Below are 25,567 nucleotides of genomic sequence, written 5' to 3'. Positions count from 1 at the left end.
TTCCTCACAAGGTGATGGTGATCATGATGGTGGAGGGCCTGAAATTCAAACCAGCACCACCACCAGTCCCTCCCCCAAATTGTGCATGATTCCAAACAGATTATGAGGCATAGAATAGAAGCCCATATGACACATAACATACTGTTTTGGCATTTTTTTTATTCAGTATCATATAAGCATCCATGCCAGGAATTTGACATACCAGGAGTAACAGTGTTAGCATTGTCCCCCAGGAAGGGGTTAGGTAGGTCTACATCCACATCTTCCTCTTCTCCCACAAGAGCAATGCAAAAACAAGGAGATAGAATGAGTTTATATTCCCTTCATTGCCCCCCCTCCCTGCCCTGCCCCTCCTGCCTCCCTGCCTGCAGCACTCACAAGAAGAATGCAAACAAATTCAAAGCCTGTGTTATTTTGCTGCTCCAGAGCTGGGCTCAGCCTACCTTCTAGTAAGTACTGTTTCATCATCCCTACTTTATTGGGGATGTTGTTAATGCTTATGCATGCATGGCTGCCTGGGTGAATGGCTGCATTCAGAAAAGAGTTTTAACTCTTGTTTGATCCTTCCTGACTTTACCTGGCTGTTGCTTCAAACATGCACTCACACATTACATATGATGTGGGTACCTTTCTAAATTTTCGCTTGCACTGTTTTGTGTGTGGTGTTGTCATGCATGAGAACAAAAGGCAGGTGTAGATCTGCTTACCAACCAGAGATAAAGAGCAAGGTGTTCTTTCCTCTTTTTAACAGTTGACACAAGATACAAGTTGAGCTTGAGATCAAAAAGGATTTGTGTGTTGTGTGTTGTGCCCATGCTTCTTGCTCCAGCAAACTGGGAAGCAGCAAGACATTCTTGTTTTACAAACCAAGACATCGATGATACCCTTTTCTGTTGGATCAGTGGATGATCTTGGCACCAAAAAAGAAGAGCATTATAACTTGGCACTGGTACAAGGAGCTCAGCAGCAGCAGCAATGCATCATACAAAAGGACTGATCGTTGCGTCATGTTGTCGTTGCCACCACCATTGACAGTGGGAACATGCAAATGCCCTTGTCCTGCAACGCACTTGCAGCTTGGCAACTCTGCGAGGTCATTGCGCTATCGCCAGCGGAGGCAGATTGCTCGCTGCTCAATCCATCCTTTGAAGCTCCAAACATCTGAGAAGGCAAAACAAAGCTTAGAACTTCCGCTAGGATCGCTCGCAGCAGCCAAGGAGCTCTACCTTGATCTCCTCTTCCAGACTTTTCACGTAGTCGATCGCGACTTCTAGCACTTGCTCTTCATCCAGCTGCAAATGGTTTACACAAACACGGAATACTTAGCGCGCTTCTCAAGAGCCAAACCAGATCGCCCCGTACCTGTCTACTACTATGTGGTATCAAGTGCTGCAGCAACTCCAAGCGTGAATCTACAGCTTTCTCGTGTATCTGGTGGAGAAGGAAGACAAAAGCGTCAATCCACGAAACGATCAAAGCCCGGAAGCAGAAGCTCGCTTCTTACATTGACGCTTGGAGGGCTGGAAATCTCGGCTTCGCCAGCCTCAACCTCGACCTCATTCTCATCCGAGTGCTCATCTACAACCTGCAAAGAGAAGCATCCATGATAAGTTTCCAGATCAGAAACTCCCATGTTTTAATTTACCTGAGGAGGCCGTGACAATGCTGGTTGATGATCATCGCCGACTCTACTTCTCTTGCATCGCCGTCTAGCCGGTCTCGGATCGTCCGAGACCGACTCACAGCTGAGATTCGACTGGCAAGTATCATCGAGATCATTATCGCCCTCCCGGACGACGCAACACGGATTGGTTTCCCTCACCGCCGCCGACTTTCTCTTCCCCCGTAGAGCGTTCCTCCTCAACCCCTCCTTTCGGAGGAGCTCGGGCTGCTCGGGACCAGAGGACGCGTCCGACTCCATGGACGAATCTTCCCGCCACTCGTCCTCCATCGACCCACCACCGTCGATCGATCCGGGTCTTATCAGATGTCTCGACAAACTGTTGTAAGCGTTCCAATCCACGGAGATATCCAAGTAGGCCGTCCAGCCCGACTCGGACGTCGCCTCGGGCCTTTGCCCAAGATCCAATCCATCGATTGGGTCTTGTGGATTCGCGCTGCTAGGGGCTCCATTCCTGGCACAAATTTCGTTCGCTCCATCATCCCTTGTGGCTGGAGAATTAGCGAGGCGAGCTAGCGTTGGAACCGTACTGTCTGTGAAGATGGATCTCAGGGGAAGTGGCTGCTGCTGTAACCGTGACGACTGGAATTTCCTGGCGACGCCAAAGCCGGCTAGAGCCTGCGATTCGTTCTTGGCGAACGAGGCGGCCCAATCGCATGGAGAGGTGAAACCGCGAGAGAGATCGTAAGCTGGATCTCTTGCCATGAGAGGAGCGCTGGAATGTAGAAATCAGCAACGCATCTGCCCCGAGAAACCAGAGAATCGATCGGAAATGGGCGCGGGACGAGCGGGCGAGCAAAGAACGCGAAGATCCAAGAATCAGGGAAAATGTGGATAGGAGAGATCACACTCCAGACCGTGACGAGCGGCCAAACTATCGCGATCGCGATGAGCAAACTCTCAAGGGGCAAGGAAAGGAATGCCGCTCAAAAAGCCCTCGCGCAAGCACGCATACCAAGAAACAAAACTAAAATAAACTAAAGGAGAACCTAGTAGGTTAAAACGCCGCTAAACCGGCCGTACGTACGATGGGTCCAGCTCCCCCGGCATATTCCTCACGGGTGAAAATGTATTTGTGCATGTGACGCAGGTTAAAAGCCGACGTGGACAGTGTGGATGGAAGTTAAATTGGATGGCAGGTGGTGGTAATGATAGAGGGCAGATACATACAGATACCCGGGGCACATGCGCGCGTGCTAATGACCCACACGTACGGATATTCCCCTTGCTCCAAGTTGTGGCCCACTCCGCACGGAAGAGTACATATAATGTACGCGTTTGGTAGCGGTTGGATCGGCGGGCGTATGCCCATCCAACGGTGGAAACGGGCAAGGTAACTAACTTACTTTGTATGCATGGAGTGCACGCAAAGGTGGCGTAGGGTTAACTACATTGGAAACGAATGAATAAGTGTGGGAATGGAATGGAATGTGATTGGAGTGGCCCATGATGCACTAACAAAGATTGTGGGGGTACTGTGCGAATAATTCCGGCACCTTTCAGGCCAATCACAAAGAATATGCTTCTTCTAGTTTTCTTGGCCATGTTCCATCCCTGACACGGAGGGGAAGATCATGTCATGAATTTAGACCATGGAGCTGTAGGCAGGGTAAGATTACCAAGGTTTTTACTGATGTTTATAAAGATTTACTAGCCAGCCAGCCAGCATACATTTGCATTTGCATCACTCAAGTCAAAGTGAGGACCGGGGATGGTTTTAGAAAAGTGGCGAAGCGCATGTGTTACTTCGCATTGTCTATGGATTGATCTCGCGCCTTGATGTAAATCTATGCGACACACGAAGCAAAGGATACCATAGCCCCTCGGATCGAATTACCTCGCATTGTTTTCTCTTTTAAATGCAAGTTTCGCCACCGCTTCAATCGCATCCATGCACAAGTTTCTAGTGCGTCCATGTGAGATCTAGCGAGGAATTCAACTTGGGTGAGCTGGCCCCTTGTGGATTTCGGATCTTGGGGGACGGGGGCGTGGCGAGACATGGGGCGGGAGATCTCTACAGTTGAAAGTGTTGGGTGATTGGGGCTCCCTCGTTTCCCTGGAAATGATTTTCTAGGGCGTGGCCATGGGTAGCAACTCAAAGTCAGGACATTCACCAGGCTTTGAGATCGGTCAACCAGCCTCGATTCCGCCTTTTCTTATCTCCCGTGTAGATTATTGCCTTTGATTACACTGCCTAGAACATAGAAAGACATTCTTTGCATCATATAGAAACCTCCCATGTCCCGGAAGTGCCATGCACTCCCCACATGCACGGTTGCATCGCTAGCCAGCAGACACTAATAATCCATTCGATCGGAACTTTCTCACAAAGTTTACTCAAATCGAAGTGATCCTTTAAAATCCCTCTACTAGAACGTTACACGTTAGAGGGATCTCACCGTGTGGACAGACAAGGAGGAACCCTAGAATTGTTTGTGGGCATTGCCAAGTCCTGCAAATTGGCCATGTGAAACTATCACAACACACTGAAAACACGCGGATTAGGACACACCATGGCCAGCAGAGCTTGTCATGTGAAAACGATCCAAGTTGGTGGAGTATAAATGTAAATTTTACCTTACAAAATGCCTAAGCAAGATTGGTCAACACCAAGGACCTAATCCGTACACACGTCCCGCTTACAAAAACAATTCGCCAGTGAACGTGTGCTATGCGCTGTGATTCAAAGACAAGCTCCGAGATAGATACATGTGTCGCCCCTCCTGTTAACAAGCGATTGGATGATCCCCGGAATCGTGATTCACCGCGGAGATTAAACAAGTCGAGCGACACTGCACGTGCATGTCAATTTGCCCTAACCTTTAAAACCCTAAATTCTTTCAACGGTCACCACAGGAGGGCTGGGATATTTCTCCCGAGGATTTTTAAAAGGCCGCGTTCCGTACGCATCCTTTTTGGTTGCGTGTCCACATGCACACGAAGATGTGGCCACTGACACCATCCCGTCGCGCTACGCTTTTGGCCCATGTGCCTGACGGGCATACGGTACCACTCGCCCGCAAATACGTACCCGTACAGCGGAGATACACATTGGCATGTGCGCCGTACTGACATGCCTTGTACTCGTGATGTGCTGCTGCTGCCGTGGAAGTCGACGCTGCTGGCCAATGGCAGACGGCCACGCGGCAGGTACCGAAAGGCATGTGGCCATGTGGTGTTGCGCAGGGGTTGAATTTGGGCTTTGCAACAGCCAGCCAGTCAGCCAGCTAGCTAAAGAGACCTACTTAAATGGCGCGCTTGCTCAAATTTTCGAAAGCTCCAAGCGCGCAAAATGCCGCGGGATATACCCCAGATGTCGGCTAAGCCCTAATCCAAGAGCCCTAAAATTGGGCCGGCAGAAATGTAGCTCAAGTGTCGCCGCCATGGCGATGGAAGGGCAAGCGAAAGAGTCGGCTGCGGCGGCTGCGGAAGTGGACGATAAGCAGCTCCAAGAGATTGTGCGGTCGTGGATGTTGCAAGCGTTGTCTGGGGTATGTGTGTGATTGCTTGTCCTGGGGTTTTTGAGGCTTAGGGTTTTGGGTTCCTTGCAGGAGGACATCGATCGCTACCGGAAATTGCTCTCGGACTTGAAAAACGTCGACTTCGATGATCCAGAAAGCGTCTCTGGCTTGGCGGTACGTGGAATTTAAATTTTTATTGTAGGGAAGCCTTATTTTCGTTGTAATTTTTCCAGGCAAGAATACGAGCGCTCTCCCAATGTGTAAGCATTATCAACGAGCGGGATCACGAGATGCTGCTATCGCTTGTAAGTCGCCCTTCTGTTTTCTAATGCTTCGTACTAAGAAAATTTTCTCTAGGTGTTTTCTATGAGCTTCTGGAGTGGCAGCAATGAGCTTCTGGATGCAATTGAGAACCTTGTCGTGAATTTGGTAGGTAGACAGATGATTTGTTTCTCCGGAATGCTTAGATGTTTTCATTTCAGGCGACTTCTAGCGGTGTTTTGGTGCCCAGATGCTTGGACATGCTAGTGCGGAACTTTTTGCCTCCCTCATGTGGTATCAAGGTGCATCTTGACTGTTATACACAAGACAGGCTTGCTAGAAAAAAGATGACTTTTGAAAGTCTTAAAGGACTAAAACCGCTACATTTGTCCATGAAAAGTGACGTCGTGAATCGTGTGCATCTAGCTCTACAACGAATTTTGGAGTTGGTCCCAATTGCCGCTCTGAGGCTTCATCCGATCGTCCAGCAAAGAATGCCTCATCGAAGGGTTGACAAAGATGTAAGTTCGTTCTTCTTTTTATGTGATTCAAACGGCCTTACCTTGAACAAGTTTTGTGCAGTGGAATTCTTTGTTCCTGGAGAATATGTTACTTTTAGATAGCAAGCGCGTTAGTCCAGCTATAAGCAGCCGGATGCTGTTGGGGATAGTCGACAGGCTGATCGAGATAGATGTAAGAGCTTACACGGTTTTATTATTTTTTTTCTCTTATTCTCATTATCCTTCCAGGTAGAGATAGCTTGGGAGGACATTTTGAAGGATGAGGATAGTAGCAAAGTTTTGGTCTTCCATATGGATGTTGATGAATCCGATGACAAACAAGCGGCTCCCGGTAGTGAGGTAAATATCTCATCTGTTTATCTTTAGATAAGAATTCTAATGCGTGAGTTTCTTGCAGGCTCAATTGGAGCATGCGTTAGCAGCGCATTCAGGGAAGAAGCCTTTAGATGAAATAGCAGACAAGATGGACCATTTGATGGAACTGGTGTTTGAGCACTTGCATCAATGTGCGAAAAATGAAAGGCTCGACGAGGTGTATACAACACTAATGGTTTCTTTCAAGTCGACTGTCCTTGACACCTACAAGTCAAAGTTTACGCAGGTATGTCTTGTCGAAGTGAAGTGTGAATTTTAGTAACAAGCTTGTTTTCTTCAGTTCTTGATCTTCTATCTGTGCTCGTTATCTCCTTCAAGTTGCGGGGTGAACTTCGCTGGGTTTCTTTGCGAGACATTTGTGACTCGGTCTATTCCTAGCAACACAAGGTACAACCTCTGAGCTTTAGAAGGAAACCTCTCTAATTATGGTTCTTTTCCAGGATGTCTGCTGCCGCATACCTTGCGAGCTACCTTGCCAGGGCAAACTTCTTACCTTTGCCTGTGGTGCTTTCATCCGTTTCAAGGTACTGCTTTCATAAGACAAAGGGAGTCATTCTAATGAGATTATTATCTACAGGCTAGTAAACTGGTGTGTCAGCTTTACTCCTACAAGGTTCGACGTGTTCAAATTGACAGACACAGCCCTTCATGGAGTCTTCTATGCTGCTTGTCAGGTGATCATTTTACTCTGGCTTTGGACGGTCATTAACTTTCATGTTTCATGCAGGCAGTAATGTACATTCTCTGCTTCAGATTGAGGGAGCTTCATGCGGATTCTACGCAAAGACCCTTGCTGAAAGGCTTGAGATTGCAACAGCTGATAGAGCACAAGCTTTGCCCTCTTAAGGTAACCCGCAAGAGCATAATTGGTTGTGTGCTAATGCTCGTTATGCTACTAGGTGTGTCTTCCCTCCGTCGTCGAGGAGTTTGTCAGGCAAGCGACGGCAATTCAGCTTATCAGCTACAGCGGCACTGTAGAGCCTAGCTCCGGATTCGAGGTCTTGTCATTCAAATCCTATGGAGGTGACAACAGGCTAGAGATGTTCTTCCCATTTGATCCTTACTTGCTGAGACGATCGGACAGGTAAGACCATGGTAATTGTTTCTACTGTGCTGAGTAACAACAAAATGGTGGACAGATTTATCGAGCCAATCTTCACGCACTGGTCTGCGGCTCACTCGGCAAACGAAGTCGAGGAACAGAGCAGCGACGAGGAGGAGCCTGTTGTGGAGGAGGAAGAGGTGTTAGATCCGGATGATCTGATGGAGGCCGAAGAGGAAGGCTACGAGCACCATGATGGTGGCGAGGAAGCGTTCCGGAATTCTTTGGAGTGCATGTCCATCACGCCGCCTCGGATGCTACCGGCGAATTTGGCACAGATGCTTCCAATGTCTTGAGATCATCAAGTTTGTTTAAGGAAATGCTTCAAATATATATTTGTAAACTTAGGGTTGGATTTCATGGATTCCATTTGGAAAGATTCAGATCTGAAGTTGGACGGATATCTCTGCGTGGGGCTTGGGCACCTTCACCAGAATGTCAAGAACTCTTCACGGATGAGCTAATTGATTTGATTACTAACAACTGACAAAGTTGATTGATTTGATTATTAACAAGGCACCACTGACAAAGGTACCAGTTTTCCACAAGCTCATTGGGAAGAGGCACAGCCGCATTGTGATCCGGAGGTTTCTTGATGCTGAGTTTGCAAACGATGCTCTGGACTCGCTTACCCAGACATGTGATCAGGAGACTTTCACCAGAATAGTTGCTTATCCTTTTAAATGGGTTCCCTTTCAGAGAGACAAAGAAGAGTTTGAGCTACAAACCCTGCTCTTTCGCGAAATGGTTAAGGAACATCCAAATGTGGCTGCAGAACCAGATGTCTATCAAATAGTGTTTGACACGGTCTGGCCTATGGAGTCTAAACACTTCGTTGGTTTAGGGGCAAAAGCCAAGGGTTAAGTCGTTCTTCATAAGCCATGGAAGTGACGTGGACAATGGTCTTGGTATATTGCTTGAGATTGCTGATCCAGCACAAGCTTATCAGGTTGGGTTGGATAGTATCTCTCTTTGCATCTATTTTGAAAAGGGCTGTAGATGATTGTGAATCCAACTTCAAAGCTTATTGAAACGCTTGTAACGGTGAACAACAAACTGGGAGATACGTTTGTGAAGGATGCCATAAAGGGAGGCCGGCTCAAATTGGATGATAAACAACTAGCATAATGTCTATCATTACCACCTTTAGGTTATGATCGTAAGTGGAAAAGTCTTTGGGAAAGTCTTAGGACTAAGCAAGAGAATGCTAAATTACTTTTTAAGTTGGCATGCCAGCCATTCCCTTTAGCCCTGAAGGCAATACTAAAAAGAGACTTGCACGAAGATTGGGTGTCGCATTGCTACATTGCATTTTGCAACTTGATGAAACCTGATGCGGATACATGTCATAAAATGGCTGAAAGACTCTCTATAGTTATTTGCGGGATTACCTCGAAACCGTTTATTATTTATTAATCCAATTAGAAGTTTATAATTATAAACATACCATTAGACTAGAATATACTAGAAAGTAGTTTATAAATTATAAATATTTAAATGTCCAAGGATCGATTGTAGAATATCCTAAGATTTTCAAACATATTCTAAATATATCCATTAATTGCTTAAACCCGAGTGCCAAGTTAGGGTTTATCGCTGAAACCATGGCGGCATTTGTGGCTTCAATGCTGCCGCCACCGGCAGTGATTGTTGGGCGGGGCCGAATTGGGTCGGCTCTTGAAAAGCTGGGGCATGGCAGGGACGTTGTTTTGCTGCGAGGCCAGCCGTTTCCATCCAGTCTCTCTTCCGGCCCCATCTTTGTTTGCACCCGGAACAACGATCTGGACGCTGTCGTGGACGCTACCCCGGCACACCGTCGCGAAGGTATCCATAGAATCCATGGAATTCTCTCTAGGCTTCCTCTCATTCGCTTCTTCTCCCAGACTTGGTGTTCTTCCAGAATGGGATGCTGGAGCCGTGGCTGGAGAAGCGTGGATTGGCAGAAGCTACGCAGGTCCTCGTCTACTTCGCGGTCGCCAAGCTCGGGGACGAGCCCGTTGATGGCAAGACGGATGCCAATCCCGAAGGCCTCACTGCCGCGTGTGGGAAATGGGCTGCTGCCGTTGCTGCAAGGCTACACGCTGGAGGATTGTCATGCAAGGTACTATCGCAAAGAAACTCTCGTGAGAACCAGAGAGAAAAGAGAACTTTTCTTTCTTTCTTCTTTCGAAAGAAGCTCTCTCGACTTACTCCAATGGCAGGATGGATTCAACAGGTGCTGGACGCCCGCGAGTTTGCCAAGCCCATGCTTGAGAAGCTGATATGGATTTCAGCTTTCATGCTTGTTGGTGCCCGTCACCCTGGCGCAACTGTGGGAGACGTCGAGAAGAGGTACCGTGACGAGGTATATCATGTTCATCTCATTCTAGAAAACGGAAAGCTCCCTCTTTTTCCTACTTGCAACAGGTCTCCGAGCTTATAACCGAGCTTGCTGCCGCAGCCTCTTCGGAAAAATCCGTGGCTTTTGATCCCGGGCTCGAGGAACGCCTGTGTTCGTATGCCAGATCGGTTGCTTACTTTCCCACCGCTGTGAAAGAGGTCGTTACTCTTTTTTTCGCACTCTTTTCCTGTGATGACATGCTTCGTCTATGTCTCAGTTCGAATGGAGGAACGGATGGTTTTACGGGATCTCGGAGCGAGCAATCGCGTCTGGGACGACCGATCCCTGCCCTTTGCACTCTCGGTGGCTTCAGGAAGTGGAAGCGGTCCCCAAAGTTCTTGCAAAGTGATCACCCAAGATTTACATCGTTCTGAATCGTAAAAAACTCTACTGTGTGAGCGTTAGCTTGACAGCAAAGGAATCACATTTCAGGAATGCGATCTGGAGTTTGTGGCGGAAGAAAGTATTATCAAACTGTGTGATCTTCGCAACCAGGAGACCAGACACCGAGGCAACAACGTGTGTGCCAACAATTCCAGGATCTAGAAGATCAAAGTTGTGGCTTCGCAAACTCGAGAAAGCTCCTTTAGTGGCAGAGTGGGAATCGCTGGGTGATGCTCTGGGCATCCAAATAATGCTTGTATAATTGTGACGCGGTGAAGCAAGCAGTGCTAGTAATGCTCCTTCGAATCTCGTGATAGTCTTTAGTAATTTAGCTACTTCTTTGGGGATTTTGCCAGCAAAATCCAGTTGTTCCAGTAAGTTTGGGGGTGGAAACTTTGGGTGGTGCGCACAAATACTCATTTTCTTTGTTTTTTTTTCTGTCTCGTGTCACTTGCATGATTTTCCGGATTTTCGCACAGAAGCTTTGACAAGTTCTCGGTACTTAAAAGTTTTTTGGCGTAGTGTGATTCTCCACAAAGAGGAGAAATTCAATTATAAAAGTTTTATCGGCAAGGATCTTGGCTGGAATCTGTTTGAACAAGAAAGAGAAGAGCATCACTTATCTAATGATCCAGCTTGTCGGCTGCATTATATAAGCAAGCTTTGCTTGCTCTCTAAATCACTAGAAAAAAGAAAGAGCCGAGTCGGTTAGAACTCGCTCTTTCTTTTTTTTCTCCGCTCTCTCGCTCGCTTACTCGATTTCATCGTTGTTTGATCGACATGGAGAAGCAGCAGCAGCACGTCGAGCTCGAGTCCGGGAATTCGAAGATCATCGATGACTGCTGCAAGAACCCGGAGCAAGACAAGGAGAACAACAAAGCCACCTTGTTCCAAGCGTCAGTAAACTCCATCGTCCTGCTCATTGGTATGCAAGGACACCTTCATAATCTATGATTCTAACTTTCTTTGCTCGCAGGCCTGGGAACGCTCTCCTCCGCGTACGCGATAGAGAGATCGGGCTTCTTCGGGCTGTTCGTTCTGCTTATCACCGCATCCTTCTACTGGTGTGGATCCAAGCTCATCTCTAAGTGCCTCGTCCACGATCCAAGTCTCGCAAACTATCAGGACGTAGCAACCAAGGCCTTCCCATCCTGGGCTCCAATTCTTGTCCGGACGCTCTTCTACCTCCGGATCCTTGGAACGCTCACGGGTTACCTCGTCTCCATGGGTGACACCCTCACGCACATATTCCCGAGCTCCAGGATCAACGTCCTGGGCGTGATCCGAGGCAAGGCTCTCTTCACTTGCATGGCGTTTCTCCTGGTTCTTCCCACAACGTGGTTCCGGAACTTGCGGACGATCTCTTATCTCACGTTTTGGTGCGGGATGAGCATCCTCGCCACCATTGTGTGCCTCGTCGTGGCTGGAGCAGACTATGGAATTGGATTCGATCAGCCCGTGGCCGTTGTCAATGTCAAGAATCTTCCCCTTGCGACTGGAGTGTACACTTTCACGTTTGGATCCACGCCAGTGTTGCCAAACATTCAAAGATCCATGGAGAACCAGGGCGATTTCCCAAAAGTAAGCTTCCTGATGATCTTGTTCTAGTGCATTTATGTTATCAATTTATTTTGTTCTTCTTGCTCTGTCACCTTTTGGTTGGACCATGAAAATATTTAAACTCACAATTACACTCTTTAACAGGTGATGGTCATCTCCTTTGCGACCGCGATCACGCTCAATGTCATCGTGGGCATCCTCGGCGCGATCATGTTTGGCTCCCAGACCAGGCCCCAAGTTCACCTCAACATGCCGCCACACCTCCTTCCCTCCAAGATCGCAATCTGGGCGACATTTCTCACCCCTGTTACCCAGTTCGCCCTCCTCCTCTCCCCAATCGCCCACGAACTCGAGCAGCTCCTCCTGCCAAATCTCTCTGACTCGCGGCACAGCCCAAAGCTCGGCTACCTCGCCTGCGTCTTCCTCCGCAGCATGATCCTCTCCGGCATTGCTCTCGCCGCCGTGCTCTTCCCGTACTTCGTGAATATCATCCAGCTTATTGGATCGTCCCTCAACGTGACGCTGTGCATCATCATGCCGTGCCTGTTCTACGTGAAGATCTTTGGGGATAAGGTGAGCCGGATGGAGAAGGCGGGGCTGTGCGCCATGGTGGTGCTGAGTGCCATTGCTGGGATCACTGGAGCGACAGTGTCGATCAAGAATTTGATCCACAAGCAATAGCACAAAATGCGAATCAATCCATTATTTGAGAGCCCACCAATAACTCAATGAAGAGACTTGGTTTTTGTTTTCGGAAAAATGATAAGTTTTAAGTATACATAAATCTTAAGATTGACAGCTGCAATTAGGTCACATAACTTTTAGGCTGATGCACCTCTCTTATGAAGCAACAAAAGTAATCCAAAGTTAGAAGGTTGTGAACTACACATGTTTCTCCAGTACAATGGTTGATCAAACGCAATATTTTAACTTCCAAATACATCTAACTCTGTTTGTGCTTTTTAACTTTGTTTGTTAGAATGGGACTGAGTAGTTGGAAATTTGACCCTAGCAAGTAATAATGCCATAGAAGAGACATGAAAATAAAAATGGTTTACCACATAATGTTTTGTGCGTACTCATCCTAATGTGGAGTTTATTTAGCTAAACTAACTCAGAATGAATAACAAATGAAGTAGGGAAATCGGCTTGCCTATTTTTTACTTGGCTTAATATTTTCTTTAACAGGTTTTTCAATTTAATTATCTAATAATCCTTAGACATAGTTTCAGCAAATTCTCTATAAATTATAACTATCAATCTCAATTTGATACTTTTCACACGAAAGCATCTAAATCCCATCTTATACAGTGACTTCTATTCCATTCCACCTCTTTCAATAAGTAGCAATTTTATTTGGCATAAATAATCCACTAGTGTCGATAATCCTTCACCTTTCAGAGGTTCCAGGCATATTCTTGGGTCATTTTCAAGTGGCCGCGAGAAATCATGTTAAAATTACTAAAATATTTTCTTTTTCATTTGGCCGAAGTGAGAAGCTATGGCTTCGCACTCGCTTGGTGTTCTGGGCTCGCCGTGCTCGCCCCACAAGAGCACCAATGGTGCTTCCAGCTGTGGCGTGGCCTCCTGGTCCTTGTATCCTCCGGCCTGGAAAGAGAGGCAATCGATCATTACCAATGCGCCCTATAAGAGCGTCTCAATCTCCTCCACAAAGAAGACCACTCGGATAGTGGTATGGCCTCAATCCAATCCTTGATTTGTTATCGGCTTTGTGTGTGTGGTTGTCAATGGATTTGCTCGTTCTCGTGTAGATTTACGCTCGGAAGCAAGGGGGTGGCCTCAACGTTATGATCTCAGGCGCCCCAGCGTCAGGCAAGGGCACGCAATGTGAGATGATCAAAGACAAGGTATGATCCATCCACTGAAAGTTGTGTTGCAAGCTTACAATTGTGTGTGACAATTCTAGTACAATCTGGTCCATATTTCCGCTGGAGATTTGCTACGAGCGGAAGTTGCCGCAGACACTGATTATGGGAAGAGGGCCAAGGAGTTTATGAATCAAGGCAAACTTGTTCCCGATGATGTTGTGGTCTCGGTAAGTTCTATCGCATAATTCTCTTTCATTCTCACTCGCGAAAGTTTTCATAGATGGTCAAGCAAAGATTGCAGCTACCAGATGTTTGCGAAGCTGGCTGGCTCCTGGATGGATATCCCCGGAGTTTATCACAGGCTCAAGCACTCGAAGCTCTGAAAATAAGACCACAGCTTTTCATACTACTGGAGGCAAGTATTGCCTCTTTTCTTCGACTTGGTTCTTCCTTCACGCTGAATTTCTCAGGTGCCCGAAGACGTCTTGATCGAGCGAGTGGTCGGAAGAAGGCTCGATCCCGTGACTGGAAAGATTTACCACCTCAAGTATTTCCCTCCCGAGGATCCAGAGGTTGCCGCGAGGCTGATTCAACGCAGTGACGACACCGAAAAAAAGGTAAAGATGTTGTTTTTAAGAATGTTTCACAGCTAAACTTCCTAGGCAATGGAGCGCTTGCGAACTTACCACGAGAACCTCGCTTCTGTGTTGTCTGTGTACGAGAGCTGCATCAAAACTGTATGTGGTGATTGATTGATCTTTTCTTTTTTCGAGAGAAAAGCTTTGATGCATGCAATGCCAGGTTGATGGTAATCGACCCAAGAGCGAGGTTTTTGGAGACATTAGTAGCTTTCTGGACGATCATATCAAGGTTGGCTAGTTCGTTCTCGGTCATAGTTTCTTTCTAAACAGCGTATTTTCCTCTTTGAAGGCTGCTACAAAAGTATCCAAGCCTAAGCAGGTATTTTCTCAACTCGGTAAGTTAAGAAGCTTTCCTTTCCAGCTGAGAGCTCCATGCTAGAGCAAACTTCCAGGACAGCTGGAGAGGGATGCCGACTAAACTAAATAGCATCCCGCACTCGAGAGAAATCCGCGAGTATTTCTACACAGAGGTCTGCGAAGGCGTGAGAAATGCGGTTGAAGACGGCCTTCACAAGCTCAAGGTTTGCTCAGCTGATGATATATTCGCATAATAGGTACAGAAGCAAACAAAGTCTTATTACAATCAGGTTGAAATCACAATACCGGAGCTGAATCCTGAGATGGTATTTATCAAAAGACACAGCCTTTTTGTTCTGGCTTTTGATGATCAAGCTCTCTTGTGCAGGATGTTTACAGAGCTGGAACCTTGCTGGAGCTGGTGCGAGAGCTTGCATTTACGTTTGCCAACGATGGGAAAAGAGTCAAAGTATTTGATCTCTTCCTCCCTTATTGTTTCTCTTTTCAGTTCATTCACTAGGAAGAACTTGACGAGCTTAAACATCTTTCAGGTTTGTGTACAAGGCCCAATGGGAGAAGGGATCTTCAGAGGAATGCCACTGCAACTCTCGGGCTCCAGGAGGATGCTCGAGGTTATGGACTGGGGCGACTACGGAGCAAAAGGAACGTTTGTCAACATTGGTGCAATAGGTGCCAAAGTCATGAATGCTTTTTGTTTTTTATTCTTTCTGGATCGATGGATGTACTGATCTCTCTCTCTCAGCTGCAAGCGATGTGTTCGAAACGGATGACATGTTCATCCTCATGGCTCCGCAAAATGCCGTCGGAAATTGCATCATAGAGGTGAAAGTCGCGTGTTGATTTTCTCCTCCTTTTTTGTTCATTTCAAAGAGAGTTTTCTATTGTTACAGGATTTACAAGCAATGGTGCAAGCAGCCGGAGACAGACCAGTTATTCTCGTCAATCCGCAGCTCAAGGTGACGAACTCAAGTTAGAACATTATGGAAACTAAAACTCACAAGTAATGGTTTTCTTATGTGTTTGCAGGACGTTCCAGGCGCCGGAGGAGTGATGCAGGTAAACTTTAACTTGGAATGTATAAGAAAGCTTCGTTGTCTTTGATTTTCCTAGGTGATTGGGAGAGAGCAAAGGATGGAGTTTTCAGACTCTTTCTTCGTTTGCTACTCTTTCAGGCTCCTCTACAGAGCTGGAACGTTCTATCCAATCATGGGAGCGCTCAGGTGAGAGAGAGACCGAGCTCAAATTCCTCCGTTGAAAAAAAATTGTTTGATGTTGCAGGATGAAGTATCCTGGCCCCTACGAAGTCCACAAGCGAATTGACACAGGCTACAGCAGTGAGACATACATCCAGGAAGCAACATTCGCAGGCCGCCCCACCCCAACAGAGCTGCAAGACGTCTTCGCCGGGCGATCGAAGTAAGTTTTCGTTGCTCGTGACTTCTTCCTCACAAGGAATGCTGGTTGTGATCCAGAGAGGCAAGCAAAACCAAAAGCATCTGGTCCTTCTTCGGGATCTAGCAAGAGCAAGCGTTTCACTCTGTGTGTGTGTGAGAGAGAGAGAGAGAGAGGACGAAGATAAGAAACAAAGCACTTGCTTAATTCCAAGTACCTATCATTTTTCTCCCACTCGTGTCATCCCAAAACGGGGGTGTGGCTGCGCTCTGGAGAATTACTACCACAAAAAAACAAAGGAAAGAAAGCTTGCTCCTCGTGAGAAACTTGCGAAGAGAAACTAGAAAAGATGCGTACCCGAAGAAAACAACGAATGAATGCCTTGCAGAAGCAATTGGAGGAAGCTCCAGATTTTCAAAACATTAGCAAAATTAGACATGTTTACCAGCTACCAGGAGACAACCATGGCGTGGTTGCGGTCTTCGTTGGCAGGGACATGCTCTCGAGGAGCAGCTTCAAAGTCAGTAATGGTCTGCCCATAAAAGCTCGCGTCAGTGTCGTATCTCAAGCGCTTACCGAGCAGCGGACTCATTCCCGGGGTCACGAGTCCTCCGGGCTTGTTGGCCGCTGACAGAAACGGAGATCTCAGCGGCGACAGCACGGGACTCTTGGCCGGCGTCGTCGCTCGTTGTCTAAAGCCTGGAGTTTCTGGTATTGTGCTCGTGAGGGGCATGCTCGAAGGGAGCGTTGGAAGTTGCCGAAAGCTGAATTCCTCTACGCGCGAGGTTGCTTCTGCCGCCTGTGATGGATCAAAGTCCATGTTGTCGAGCCGGCCATCCTCCGTAGCGTTCATTAGCTGCTCACGCTCCACTTCCGGGAGTATCTCCAGCGATTTTTCCTGCACAACACAACGTATATTAGAGAGTCAGGAACAGAAGTACGACGTACCATCAGTTTTGTTCGCTGCTCACATATCCTTTGCACCACGTCTGTGCTCATGTTCTCCATTATATATTGCCGCTCAAGGCTGAGCAAGCGCCTATGGACTGCATACGCTTCTGAGAAACGGCACCGCTGGAAGAAGAAAAAAACAAAAGAAGTTAGGAAACTCAACAACTGCATAAAAACGTACCTGAAGATAGAAGACGGCCAGAAGACTTCCAGAGGACGATGATGGATCCTCAATCGCCTGCTCAAGAAGACATTTCCTCAGAACTTTCTCCTCGTCCAGCTTCCAAGGCAGCTCCAACACCTTTACCATGCAGTTCTGCCTTATGCAGATGAAGCATACTTCCCCTAACAAAACGTCCATTTCCTGCACCCAGTCACTGGCAACTACATCTTCGTCCTTCTGCTGCTTGGTGTTAGTTCGGATAGCCTTGACATGTGATTGTTGGTAGAGGTAAGCTTCACTTAGCATGCTGCATTCAAGCAACACTCTGACAACCGTCACCGCCTCGGACAGTGGTAGCGGTGTCAATATTTCCTCGCGTGGCCTAAACCGACCAGTTGATTGTAGAACCGACAAGGCTGCATCAGGCCTTCCTCTCTCCAGCAAAACGAGAGAAACTTTTGGATGTAGACTCGGACTAACAATCTCTGGGATCCAGCGACAGGCCTCCTGAAATAAGCGCATCAATACAAGTATTGTTAACCGCTGCCAAGACCTTACCTGTAATGCCTCATCACTTTTGTTGTCAAGAAGGTAGAAAACGAAGGACTCCAGCATTGACTGTCTTGGTATCGAGAAGGTCATGACGTAATCTTCGATGACATGTCTCCATTGAAGCTCGGGACACGTCCAGTGCCGATCAAACAAGTAATAGAGAAACTGGCTGTGTTAAGGACAACAGAGAAAACGTAATAAAACAATTGCAGAAGGATACGATTGCCTTTTTGGCGAAGAAGAGATCAGAGCTTCCTTCCAGAAAAAGAGCGTCAACCGCTGCACGAGTACTTTCTGGAGGATAGTCACTGTCAGGTGCCTGATACGTAGCGAGGTTTCCATGCTTCAATGATCCGAGATCAAGCATCAAGTTGCTCGAATCGCCGTCGTCCTTTCCAAGACCAATGCTCAAAGCGTCTTCGATGAAGAGTGCGCCCGCATGTTTTGGTCCCAGCCGTCCAGTGTTGGCCATGTACTCTGGCCATACTCTATCGTTTGCAGCCCATTTTCGTTCTTGAAAGGCAACCTTCCAGTGAGCAATGCTCGTAAAGCAGCTCGGAACATTATCAAGGAACTTTTGCCGTATGCACCATGTCATCAGATCCAAATGCTGGAACAAAGCTTCCAGCAATTAGTAAAACATCAGGAGAGAATATCAGCTCGTACCTGGATCACTATCCTAACGCTTTCTAAAAGCTGCTGCAACTCCACTAGAGATGCCGAACTAGCAGTAAGTGGTGCCTCAAGTGCATCCAGTACGTAGCACAACCCCTGTAGTCTCTTCCCATGCCTGTCTAAAACATCGGCTTTGCTTTGTGTTGGCTTGGAATTATCTGAAACGATGACAAGAGAGCTAGTGAGAAGAAAAGGAGGAAAGAAAAAACTTACATATATCGCGTAGCTTTCTCACTGTCGTGAGGAACGTTCTCTTGCACCACTCCTTCACGACGGATCCATCAAGAAGCATAGAGATGACAGGATCACTTGAAATCGCAGCTTCGTCCATGCAAACGTCGGTCACATCTGGCCACTTGTCAAGGAAGAACAAACAAAACGAATCGAAACAACAGCACGTCGAAAAAGGATACAGTGACAAACCAAGGATGCCATGCTGTTCTCCACAGAGATGTCAAAGAAGGAGCAAAGTCTCCAGGCATCCAGCGTCCAGTAAGGCCCGTCTTCTTCTTTCTCTTGAAACTCTTCCTCCTGGAAGAAAGGGAGGAGCCCAGCATCCACGCATTCGTCGTAGAGGCGGAGCTTGAGGGCCTCCCCACTTCTCGGAATTGGCATCCGGCAGATCGGGCAAATGTCGCAGCGGTGGCAGCATTCCAGGCACAGGCACGCGTGGCCGCAAGATGTGAGGAGATGCTGCACGGTTCTCCCACAGCTCCTCAAATCCCTGGTAGCCCTGCATTTCTCCACCTTGGCCTCGCTACACAGATCCCAGGGCTCCAGCCCCGCCAGCCGCTCCAGCACAGCCTGCACAACCCACAATCTCCATCACCTCCGGCCACATTCCCTCGCAAAATCTCCCGAAATTTGCCCGCAAGAACACACACAGCACACCTGTTTCCGAGAATCGCCGCCGCCCCGCGACGAGGAAGAATCGCCATTGCCGTAGCGCGTGGGCGCGTCCTCCATCACCAAAAACCCTAGACTCTAAAATTTCAACCAATCCCAACCGTTGGTATCCGACGGCTGGATACAACACAGTGCCAAGATCTCGACCGTTCCTAAACGAACGGCCCAGATGAGCGCAAGACTTCCCCGTGAGATCTACACATTATCCGTTAGAGCAGTTCCTGTAGAAGAGATACAAACATCTCTCCACTCTAGCGATCAAAAATCCAGCAAAGAGAACTCGGGCGATTGATCGCCAAAATCGCCATCGTCGCTCTCTTCATCATACGAGCTGCGATCGCCATTGTCGTCCGGCTCGGATAGAAACTCGAAGATCCCATTGGCCGAGATATCAGCATCCTCGTCGCTCAGATCCAGCTCCAGTTGCTCCTCGTCCTCCTCGCCATCTTCCGACGATCCGGGTGAGAGCAGCCGGGGGCCATCGTCGTCATCGTCGTCCTCCTCGTCATCGTCTCCATCCATCTCGTTCTCCTCGTCCGTGTCCATGCCATCGTCCGGGTCGGAATCATCGTCCGTGGGTCTCCTCCTTCCAACCTCGTAGAACTTCACGTACGAGTCCATCACCTGGTTGGGCTCCATCGCCACCACCCCGATCACCGACTCGCTGTTCTCGGTGGCCAAGTCGAGCACGCAGCGGTCCACCTGCGTCGTGGCAATGTCCGAGTAGTCCACCGCGTCGATGGTCCGGAACGCCGAGAAGAGAGGGTGCCGGGCTCGCTTCGAGTTCAAGGCCATACCAACCTCGTCCGTGTTGCGCCGGAGAGTCGCGTAGATCACGTCCCCTCGCGGGTTGAACGTAAGAACTGTCTGGTCCAGCGACGGCACGCTTCTCAGCAGCTTGAAAGTTCGAAGGTCCCATACTTCCGAGTTGATGATAACCTGGAAAAGATCCAAAACCAAAACTTTAGACTCAGCACGAGCTAGAAACAACACTAAAGGCTCACCTCGTTTCCAGCCGGATGGAAGCCACCACCGCAGTAGTCCGTGAACTGATCGAACCGGTGGACGGCTCCAGGGATGCGGTGATCCCACAGGACACCATTCCAGAGAACCATGATGTCGGAAGGACTGAAGTGGATCTGAGACGGAAACTGGCCGCGGACTGGAGTCGTGATTGAAGCGTCCGTGAGTGTGTGCGATAATGTGTAGTTATTTACATCATAGAGCATCACTTCCTTGGCGTGTTGCCCCGATCTCGTGACACCGATCATCGTCCCAGCGTGATTAAACCGAGCCGACTTGCAGTTGTCAAAGGTGTGAAGCGGGCCTGGTGTCAAGCCTGCCGAGTTCCAAAGCTTCACATCCGAGGTTGACGACGAAAGGAGGAGCTGTCCCGAGCCGGAGTCACCTGATATCGAATGCGGGGCCGATTGTAAGCTTGTTACCGGGGTCAAGTGGCAGCCGTGTCTCTCGAGCGTGGTTCCGTTGTTTGCATCAAACAGCACGATGTTTCCGCCGTGACAACCGGCAGCAAAACATCCGGTTTGGCCCAGCACAAACGTTCCGCACGTAAGTATCCTTGCGTCCTCGTCTCGGCTCACACGGACTAGCCGGAACCTGCTGTAGATGAAGTGCCTGTTGTGCCGTCGCCCGTGCATGCCACCGTAAGGTGGGTTGATCTCTCTCGTGCCGAGCCTTGTAGAAGTGTTATACGAGGCGTAGAGAGTTCTGCTGGCCTCCGGGCAGACGTGAGGATGAAGTAACGAGAGCGGCGGCAACGTGGTTATTGGAGCCGGACACTGGCGGTGTTGGTGCTTGAGGTACTGCACCACGAGGCTGTCTAGCGTTGCTCGCTCGTTCGCGTTGTGCTCCACGAGTAGATTTGGATGCGAGCCGTGGACGGCCGGAGTCGTAAAGCTCGAGGGCTCTGGAAAATCGTCGAGCTTCTCCGAGGCCTTGGCTCCCAAATCTTGAAGAGCTGGAGTTGTCGTTAAGGGAGTCTCACAAGTGTTGTCGGTGGTCTTAAACCGCACCTGTGGAGTAGTAAGCATTGCCGGAGCAGCGCCGTTAGTGGAGAGGTATGGCCTCTTGTTTGGGGATGCATCCTTATCGCTTAACTTGCGTTTGAGTGAGCTCTTTGGCAGCACCGGCGTTCTTGACGTGCTGTCCTCGGTAGTATTCAATCTAGTCCCCGTTGCATGTGTGTCCTGTCCCTCTAATGTAACCCCTTCTTTACCAGCACCTGTTTTTCTAGGAGTCAAGGCTAGCCGCCTCCTCGAACAATCAAAATTTTGTCTGTCGTCATCGCTGCCCTGCTTGTTGGCCAGAAATGTACCACCGTTTAACCGACCGCTTGGCCATTGCATCTCCACCTTTTGATCAGTGAGAACTTCTTGGGCGGTGGATGAACTTGGAAGTGATGCCGCTGGCAACAAGGGATTCAAAGGCGCCAGTTGAGCTTCTTTGAGCAGCGTTAAAGCTGTGCTTGTGAACCCAGAAGCTAGAAGATGCTCGTGGATAAGCTGTAAAAGCTCCCTGTGAACACGAGATATACAGTCAACTGAAATTGGAAATAAGAAGGTGATCACTTACCTGGAGTGATAATTTATCGGTGTTGCCGCAGCAATAGCAGCCCTCTCTATTCGTCGCAATGTAGGCGCCGCTGCCTCACTTGCAACAGTGCTAGCTCGACCTGCATTTGTCACAATCTGCCGTCACCAGGAAGTGAGTACAAGCACAACGAAGTTGGAATCTAACTTACCCCTATCAAGTCCAAGGCGGCCTGACTTAATTCAGTTTGCCATCTGTCTTGTCCTGCACGATTTGCTTGTGATCCATCCCTCAGAAGTTCTGACAAAAGTTTCCCAACCTGCAGCGAATAGAGGTGGTAAGAAACAAAGAACTATAGAGAACTTACTTGTAACTTCGTGAGGATTTGAGCAATGGCTTCGTCCCGTGCAAGTCCCAGTAGCACCCGACAGGCAAGGGCACGAATGTGAGCGGAGGGTGGCAAAACTGTTCGCGGATACAGCAAGTGCAAAAGAACTTTGATGCCGTTATTAGCTCGCACTGCTTCACGAGCAAACCGATAGCCTTGCTCCATAGATGCTGCTAGTCCAGGCCCTCCAGATCCTGGTCCCAACGATATCCTCGTGTCACCAACTAGAGGTGAAGACAATGAGAGAGATGTCCCGGCTCCGTTATCAGTTCTGTCGTCTCCTCTTTGCCTATCTTTCGTGTCTGAAACTGGCGCAGGTGTTGCACTAGCACCACCAGGCGCGGAGCGACTTGAAAATGCAGGAGGCGGACATACAAGATTTACCAGTATTAACAAAGCAGTTTGTATAACCTGCATAGGTACGAGCTCGATTAAAAAACAACAGTAGGAATGCATATTACCTCTGGCTGGTCTACAAAAGCGGCTCCACTAGCTGCATCTAGAAGAACTGACATTCCAGAACGTCCATTGCTCAAGACAGAACCGACCACCACTTTCCGATAACCTGGTACTAGAGTCACGATTTGCAAAACCGCAAGAGCATGTAGAGCACTTTCGTGCAGGTATTTTTCCCCTGGCGCAGCCTGAAAGAAACAAAATGAAATCATTTTCCACCTACAATACCATCAGACGTACCTGAGCTAGCTCGAGTAGATATATGTGTCCATTCTGGCTGATAAACTTCTCCAATGCGGGCCATTTGATTTTAACAAATTGGGCAGCGAGCTTTTTATCACGCCACAGTTGCTGTATGACCGCCTCTGTAGCTTCATTGCTCACGTCAATCGGTTTGTAGGAGTCCCTGGTGTGATTTGAGTTGCGAGAAGCTCCGCGATGGCCCTTGCAAGGCTTCAAAGAGTCCACCCAGAGCAGAAAGCTAGCTCTGAAGTACTGTCTCAGCGCAACACAAGTGTGATAAGTGATTTGCTTGTCAGTGGAAGTTAGCACTTCCGCAGAAGAACCACGATCGCTACGTAGATTTCCACCAGATCTTATAGCGACCGTATCCCGTAAAAGGTTTAAAAACGTTCGGAGGCCGTTTTGGCTTTCAAAAGCATCGATGATAGCTCGAAAAACGAACGACGATCCAAAGAATAGAGCAGCGTTTCGTCGTGGCGTATCTTTGGGGCATTCTAGCAGCTGAAATGCTAGCGCCACCAAGTCATGTATAACTGTCGGAGACAAAGCACAGACTCTCTCCATAACACCCTGCAATACAGTTAAACGTTAAATAAGAGATGGTGCTAAAAGTTTCCATACCTGTAAAGAAGCAATAGCGAAAAGGCACAAAGAGACACCAGTATAATGTTGCGGAACTCGTGGAATCGAGAGAAGCTGCTGTATACCTCCCAAATCAACGAATAGTGTGGCAAACTTTCGATGAGAAGCGAGTGCACAAACCAGCCTTAAAACATCTGCAGCCATGGCCAGCGCTTCAACGCTTTCCCCAGGACGGGCATATCTCCTCAGCAACTCAAGGCAAACTTCAACACCTCTTTCTTGCAGTATAGGTCCCAGTATGTCGATATACTCTCCAAGCTTCTCCAAGCATTGCACGCAGTATTGCGCTTTCAAGAAGTTCAAGCTTTTCGGATCCCGAATATGTTCTGTTTCATCCTTTTCACCTTCCTGGATTTTTGGCTCCATCTCCTTTGGCTTGGCCCTCTCTTTCAAGGAAGATTCCAACCTGGAAATTCCGAACAGACATAAGAGAGTAAGAAAAAGGAAACGGAAGAAAACAAACCTGACAACCCCGGCCGCATCTACAACTGTTGCCGCTGCAGCCTCTGCAGCAGCCAACACAGATGCTTCGTCTTCAGTTGTAACAAGTGCCTGTAAAACACAGTCTCTAAGAAAATATCTTATGAAAGGACGTAAGTTCTACCTCAAGTGCTGCGGCCCTCACAAGTTCGGCAGCCGCATCTCCGGCGGCCTTGATCGCCTCGTCGGAAGCATTTGCCCCTTTAGCTTCTGCCTGCGCAGCAGAGACCGCTCTCCTGGCAAACACCGAAACATCTACCTTCCCAGCCATGTATATTTTCACATCTTCATTCGTGCTGACCTGCGTCCTAGCTTTCTCCTTTCTGACATGCTTCTCATCTGTACCACTGTCGGACAGCTTCGTTTTCCCCCGACTTTTCCCCCCACCTCGATCACGTACCTCCGGCACTCTTAAACTCTCATCATCGTGGTTGCCTCTGATTTTACCTTCCGGAATGTCTTTCTTACGAGGTTTCTCCTCAGGTATACCGTCAACCATATCTTCTACAATCTGTCTCCCTGAACTTTCACCACTGCCACCTTCAACATTCGTTACTCGTTTGTCGAGTGTAGCAGCATCGACATGTTGCCGAGGCCGTATTCGACCTTCTTTGTGCCCGTTAGCTACACCACCGTTGCCATGGTCAGGTTTAACCGAGTCACCAAAGGTCCATACTCGTAAGTAACGCATGAATTTCGCAGGAAGGCCAGTGGCAAGAATTTCTTCCGCAACTTCCTGACTGCTGCCAAAACAGTTTTTTAAGCTCCAAAGTCATATAAGAAAGGAAGAAAAGAAAAAAACTTACCCGGAGAGGGCACATGAAAAAAGCCCAATAGCAAAAGTCCTTAATATTTCGCCATCACTCGGCTTCTTATTTGTGAACACGCATGGCCTATCTAGTTCTTCCGTCACAAGCTGCTTAATCAAGGAGAGTAGCAAATCTTCGAAGGAATAGGAATACTGCATAAAAAGGAAAATTTTGTTAGCTTCTATATCTGATGTAGAATAAGAACTCACCATCCAGCAAGACACGCAAATAAGTAGTAGTCTAGCGGCAGCAGCCCGGAGAGGCAATGGATCATTCTCCCTTAGCAGAATACCCGAAATTGTATCAATGAAATACTCATCTTCCTGGAGATGGAGAAGAAATGAGCACGAAAAAAAATAAAAATACGACCATTGAGCTTACTTTGATCATGACCAAAAGCCTCCCTATAGTGTGAGACGATCGCGAGAGTGTAGTTTCCGACGCCCCAAGCTTGAGCTGGAACCTGGAGAGAAGCCAAAGAAAAACATTACCGATTGAATTTCCTCGATTGCCCTAGAACACTGGAGATTTTCTCTCCAAATACCTCGTCTCCTCCTGCTCGAGGATCGCGGCGAGCTTGCTCACAAGCGCCGCGGGGGGATTGGGCCGGGAGTCTAAGATCCCCCGCATTAGCTTGTGCGCCTCCTCCACGACGTGATCCCGCCCGGGGCTGTCGCTCCCGAAGCTCTGCAAGAATGCCTGCCCCACCCCTTCCTCATCCAAGAAGAGCATCCCAGCTCCCGGCCCTAAAACCTCCTCTCCCTCCGCCATAGCCTAGCTCCGCTCTTACACTTGCTTTCTCCTCCTGGAAGCCCTCGAGCTTTTTAAGTGGACTCCGTACTAAAGT

The 25,567-nt window shown here is 48.3% G+C and overlaps 6 protein-coding genes across 13 annotated transcripts; 3 read left to right on the top strand and 3 right to left on the bottom strand.

The window, feature by feature from the left end:
• Window positions 1–717: 717 nt before the first annotated feature.
• On the bottom strand, window positions 718–2,647 carry LOC9631056 (transcription factor BHLH089). The gene is made up of 5 exons (XM_024672942.1): window positions 1,646–2,647; window positions 1,505–1,585; window positions 1,363–1,431; window positions 1,227–1,292; window positions 718–1,161 (listed from the first exon to the last, which is right to left on the bottom strand). The coding sequence occupies exons 1-5, from the start codon at window positions 2,384–2,386 to the stop codon at window positions 1,006–1,008; spliced, it is 1,113 nt and encodes a 370-aa protein (XP_024528710.1). The 5' UTR covers window positions 2,387–2,647; the 3' UTR covers window positions 718–1,005.
• A 2,356-nt stretch (window positions 2,648–5,003) lies between these two features.
• On the top strand, window positions 5,004–7,761 carry LOC9631055 (RNA polymerase I-specific transcription initiation factor RRN3). Its single transcript, XM_002967922.2, has 14 exons — window positions 5,004–5,172; window positions 5,233–5,316; window positions 5,376–5,447; window positions 5,500–5,571; window positions 5,625–5,924; window positions 5,986–6,096; window positions 6,153–6,263; window positions 6,322–6,525; window positions 6,580–6,686; window positions 6,740–6,823; window positions 6,877–6,973; window positions 7,027–7,146; window positions 7,199–7,383; window positions 7,439–7,761. Exons 1-14 carry the CDS (start codon window positions 5,065–5,067, stop codon window positions 7,695–7,697), a joined length of 1,914 nt encoding a protein of 637 aa, XP_002967968.1. The 5' UTR covers window positions 5,004–5,064; the 3' UTR covers window positions 7,698–7,761.
• A 1,228-nt stretch (window positions 7,762–8,989) lies between these two features.
• Window positions 8,990–10,471, top strand: LOC9631054. Of its 2 annotated transcripts, XM_024672943.1 has the most exons (6): window positions 8,990–9,225; window positions 9,285–9,502; window positions 9,617–9,745; window positions 9,808–9,939; window positions 9,999–10,158; window positions 10,214–10,471. In XM_024672943.1, the coding sequence occupies exons 1-5, from the start codon at window positions 9,006–9,008 to the stop codon at window positions 10,128–10,130; spliced, it is 831 nt and encodes a 276-aa protein (XP_024528711.1). In that variant the 5' UTR covers window positions 8,990–9,005; the 3' UTR covers window positions 10,131–10,158; window positions 10,214–10,471. The 2 variants fall into 2 exon arrangements, with proteins under 2 accessions (XP_024528711.1, XP_002967967.2); XM_002967921.2 differs by having other exon boundaries at window positions 9,999–10,471.
• Window positions 10,472–13,207: 2,736 nt separating this feature from the next.
• Window positions 13,208–16,137, top strand: LOC9633139 (probable adenylate kinase 5, chloroplastic). 2 transcript variants are annotated; one of them, XM_024672445.1, is made up of 18 exons: window positions 13,208–13,418; window positions 13,498–13,593; window positions 13,653–13,781; window positions 13,835–13,969; window positions 14,025–14,171; window positions 14,226–14,291; window positions 14,356–14,424; window positions 14,485–14,514; window positions 14,588–14,716; window positions 14,783–14,818; window positions 14,881–14,961; window positions 15,044–15,182; window positions 15,256–15,335; window positions 15,404–15,469; window positions 15,540–15,569; window positions 15,624–15,733; window positions 15,792–15,929; window positions 15,986–16,137. In XM_024672445.1, exons 1-18 carry the CDS (start codon window positions 13,227–13,229, stop codon window positions 16,029–16,031), a joined length of 1,719 nt encoding a protein of 572 aa, XP_024528213.1. In that variant the 5' UTR covers window positions 13,208–13,226; the 3' UTR covers window positions 16,032–16,137. The 2 variants fall into 2 exon arrangements, with proteins under 2 accessions (XP_024528213.1, XP_002967965.1); XM_002967919.2 differs by having other exon boundaries at window positions 14,217–14,291.
• On the bottom strand, window positions 15,757–19,273 carry LOC9633138 (E3 ubiquitin-protein ligase HOS1). Of its 4 annotated transcripts, XR_002992078.1 has the most exons (11): window positions 19,138–19,273; window positions 18,660–19,050; window positions 18,460–18,594; window positions 18,238–18,404; window positions 17,792–18,181; window positions 17,578–17,736; window positions 17,038–17,526; window positions 16,854–16,979; window positions 16,263–16,803; window positions 16,123–16,185; window positions 15,757–16,050 (listed from the first exon to the last, which is right to left on the bottom strand). XR_002992078.1 is itself a non-coding variant. In XM_024672444.1 (9 exons), the coding sequence occupies exons 1-9, from the start codon at window positions 19,210–19,212 to the stop codon at window positions 16,354–16,356; spliced, it is 2,382 nt and encodes a 793-aa protein (XP_024528212.1). In that variant the 5' UTR covers window positions 19,213–19,273; the 3' UTR covers window positions 15,757–16,353. The 4 variants fall into 4 exon arrangements, 1 of the variants encoding a protein (XP_024528212.1); XR_002992076.1 differs by having other exon boundaries at window positions 15,757–16,185; XR_002992077.1 differs by having other exon boundaries at window positions 15,757–16,174.
• Window positions 19,274–19,334: 61 nt separating this feature from the next.
• Window positions 19,335–25,511, bottom strand: LOC112345528 (DDB1- and CUL4-associated factor homolog 1-like). Of its 3 annotated transcripts, XM_024672443.1 has the most exons (14): window positions 25,265–25,511; window positions 25,102–25,183; window positions 24,930–25,043; window positions 24,718–24,872; window positions 24,036–24,654; window positions 23,895–23,983; window positions 23,411–23,837; window positions 22,787–23,359; window positions 22,552–22,734; window positions 22,070–22,501; window positions 21,914–22,021; window positions 21,745–21,860; window positions 20,157–21,687; window positions 19,335–20,091 (listed from the first exon to the last, which is right to left on the bottom strand). In XM_024672443.1, exons 1-14 carry the CDS (start codon window positions 25,489–25,491, stop codon window positions 19,411–19,413), a joined length of 5,337 nt encoding a protein of 1,778 aa, XP_024528211.1. In that variant the 5' UTR covers window positions 25,492–25,511; the 3' UTR covers window positions 19,335–19,410. The 3 variants fall into 3 exon arrangements, with proteins under 3 accessions (XP_024528211.1, XP_024528209.1, XP_024528210.1); XM_024672441.1 differs by having other exon boundaries at window positions 23,411–23,983; XM_024672442.1 differs by having other exon boundaries at window positions 23,411–23,983; window positions 24,036–24,651.
• Between the last annotated feature and the right edge of the window lie 56 nt (window positions 25,512–25,567).

This window comes from Selaginella moellendorffii, unplaced genomic scaffold, assembly GCF_000143415.4.
Source record: "Selaginella moellendorffii unplaced genomic scaffold, v1.0 SELMOscaffold_9, whole genome shotgun sequence".
Lineage (NCBI taxonomy): Eukaryota > Viridiplantae > Streptophyta > Lycopodiopsida > Selaginellales > Selaginellaceae > Selaginella > Selaginella moellendorffii.
The sequence above is the reverse complement of the archived record's forward strand: the minus strand, read 5'-3'. Positions and strand labels throughout refer to the sequence as shown.

Coding starts and splice junctions, on each gene's coding strand:
- LOC9633139 (XM_002967919.2), top strand. CDS start 13,227: ATGGCTTCGCACTCGCTTGGTGTTCTGGGCTCGCCGTGCTCGCCCCAC. Junction 14,819..14,880: donor CGGAGCTGAATCCTGAGATG/GTATTTATCAAA, acceptor TCTCTTGTGCAG/GATGTTTACAGAGCTGGAAC. Junction 15,336..15,403: donor TCGGAAATTGCATCATAGAG/GTGAAAGTCGCG, acceptor CTATTGTTACAG/GATTTACAAGCAATGGTGCA.
- LOC9633138 (XM_024672444.1), bottom strand. CDS start 19,212: ATGGAGGACGCGCCCACGCGCTACGGCAATGGCGATTCTTCCTCGTCG. Junction 18,405..18,459: donor GAGAAAGCTACGCGATATAT/GTAAGTTTTTTC, acceptor TCATCGTTTCAG/ATAATTCCAAGCCAACACAA. Junction 16,804..16,853: donor AGCAGCGAACAAAACTGATG/GTACGTCGTACT, acceptor TGTGTTGTGCAG/GAAAAATCGCTGGAGATACT.
- LOC9631055 (XM_002967922.2), top strand. CDS start 5,065: ATGGCGATGGAAGGGCAAGCGAAAGAGTCGGCTGCGGCGGCTGCGGAA. Junction 5,925..5,985: donor ATCGAAGGGTTGACAAAGAT/GTAAGTTCGTTC, acceptor AGTTTTGTGCAG/TGGAATTCTTTGTTCCTGGA. Junction 7,147..7,198: donor ACAAGCTTTGCCCTCTTAAG/GTAACCCGCAAG, acceptor TTATGCTACTAG/GTGTGTCTTCCCTCCGTCGT.
- LOC9631054 (XM_024672943.1), top strand. CDS start 9,006: ATGGCGGCATTTGTGGCTTCAATGCTGCCGCCACCGGCAGTGATTGTT. Junction 9,226..9,284: donor CCCGGCACACCGTCGCGAAG/GTATCCATAGAA, acceptor TTCTTCTCCCAG/ACTTGGTGTTCTTCCAGAAT. Junction 9,746..9,807: donor AGAAGAGGTACCGTGACGAG/GTATATCATGTT, acceptor TACTTGCAACAG/GTCTCCGAGCTTATAACCGA.
- LOC112345528 (XM_024672441.1), bottom strand. CDS start 25,491: ATGGCGGAGGGAGAGGAGGTTTTAGGGCCGGGAGCTGGGATGCTCTTC. Junction 24,655..24,717: donor TTTTCATGTGCCCTCTCCGG/GTAAGTTTTTTT, acceptor CTGTTTTGGCAG/CAGTCAGGAAGTTGCGGAAG. Junction 21,688..21,744: donor CCGATAAATTATCACTCCAG/GTAAGTGATCAC, acceptor TCGTGTTCACAG/GGAGCTTTTACAGCTTATCC.
- LOC9631056 (XM_024672942.1), bottom strand. CDS start 2,386: ATGGCAAGAGATCCAGCTTACGATCTCTCTCGCGGTTTCACCTCTCCA. Junction 1,432..1,504: donor CCAGCCCTCCAAGCGTCAAT/GTAAGAAGCGAG, acceptor CTTCTCCACCAG/ATACACGAGAAAGCTGTAGA. Junction 1,162..1,226: donor GTCTGGAAGAGGAGATCAAG/GTAGAGCTCCTT, acceptor TTGCCTTCTCAG/ATGTTTGGAGCTTCAAAGGA.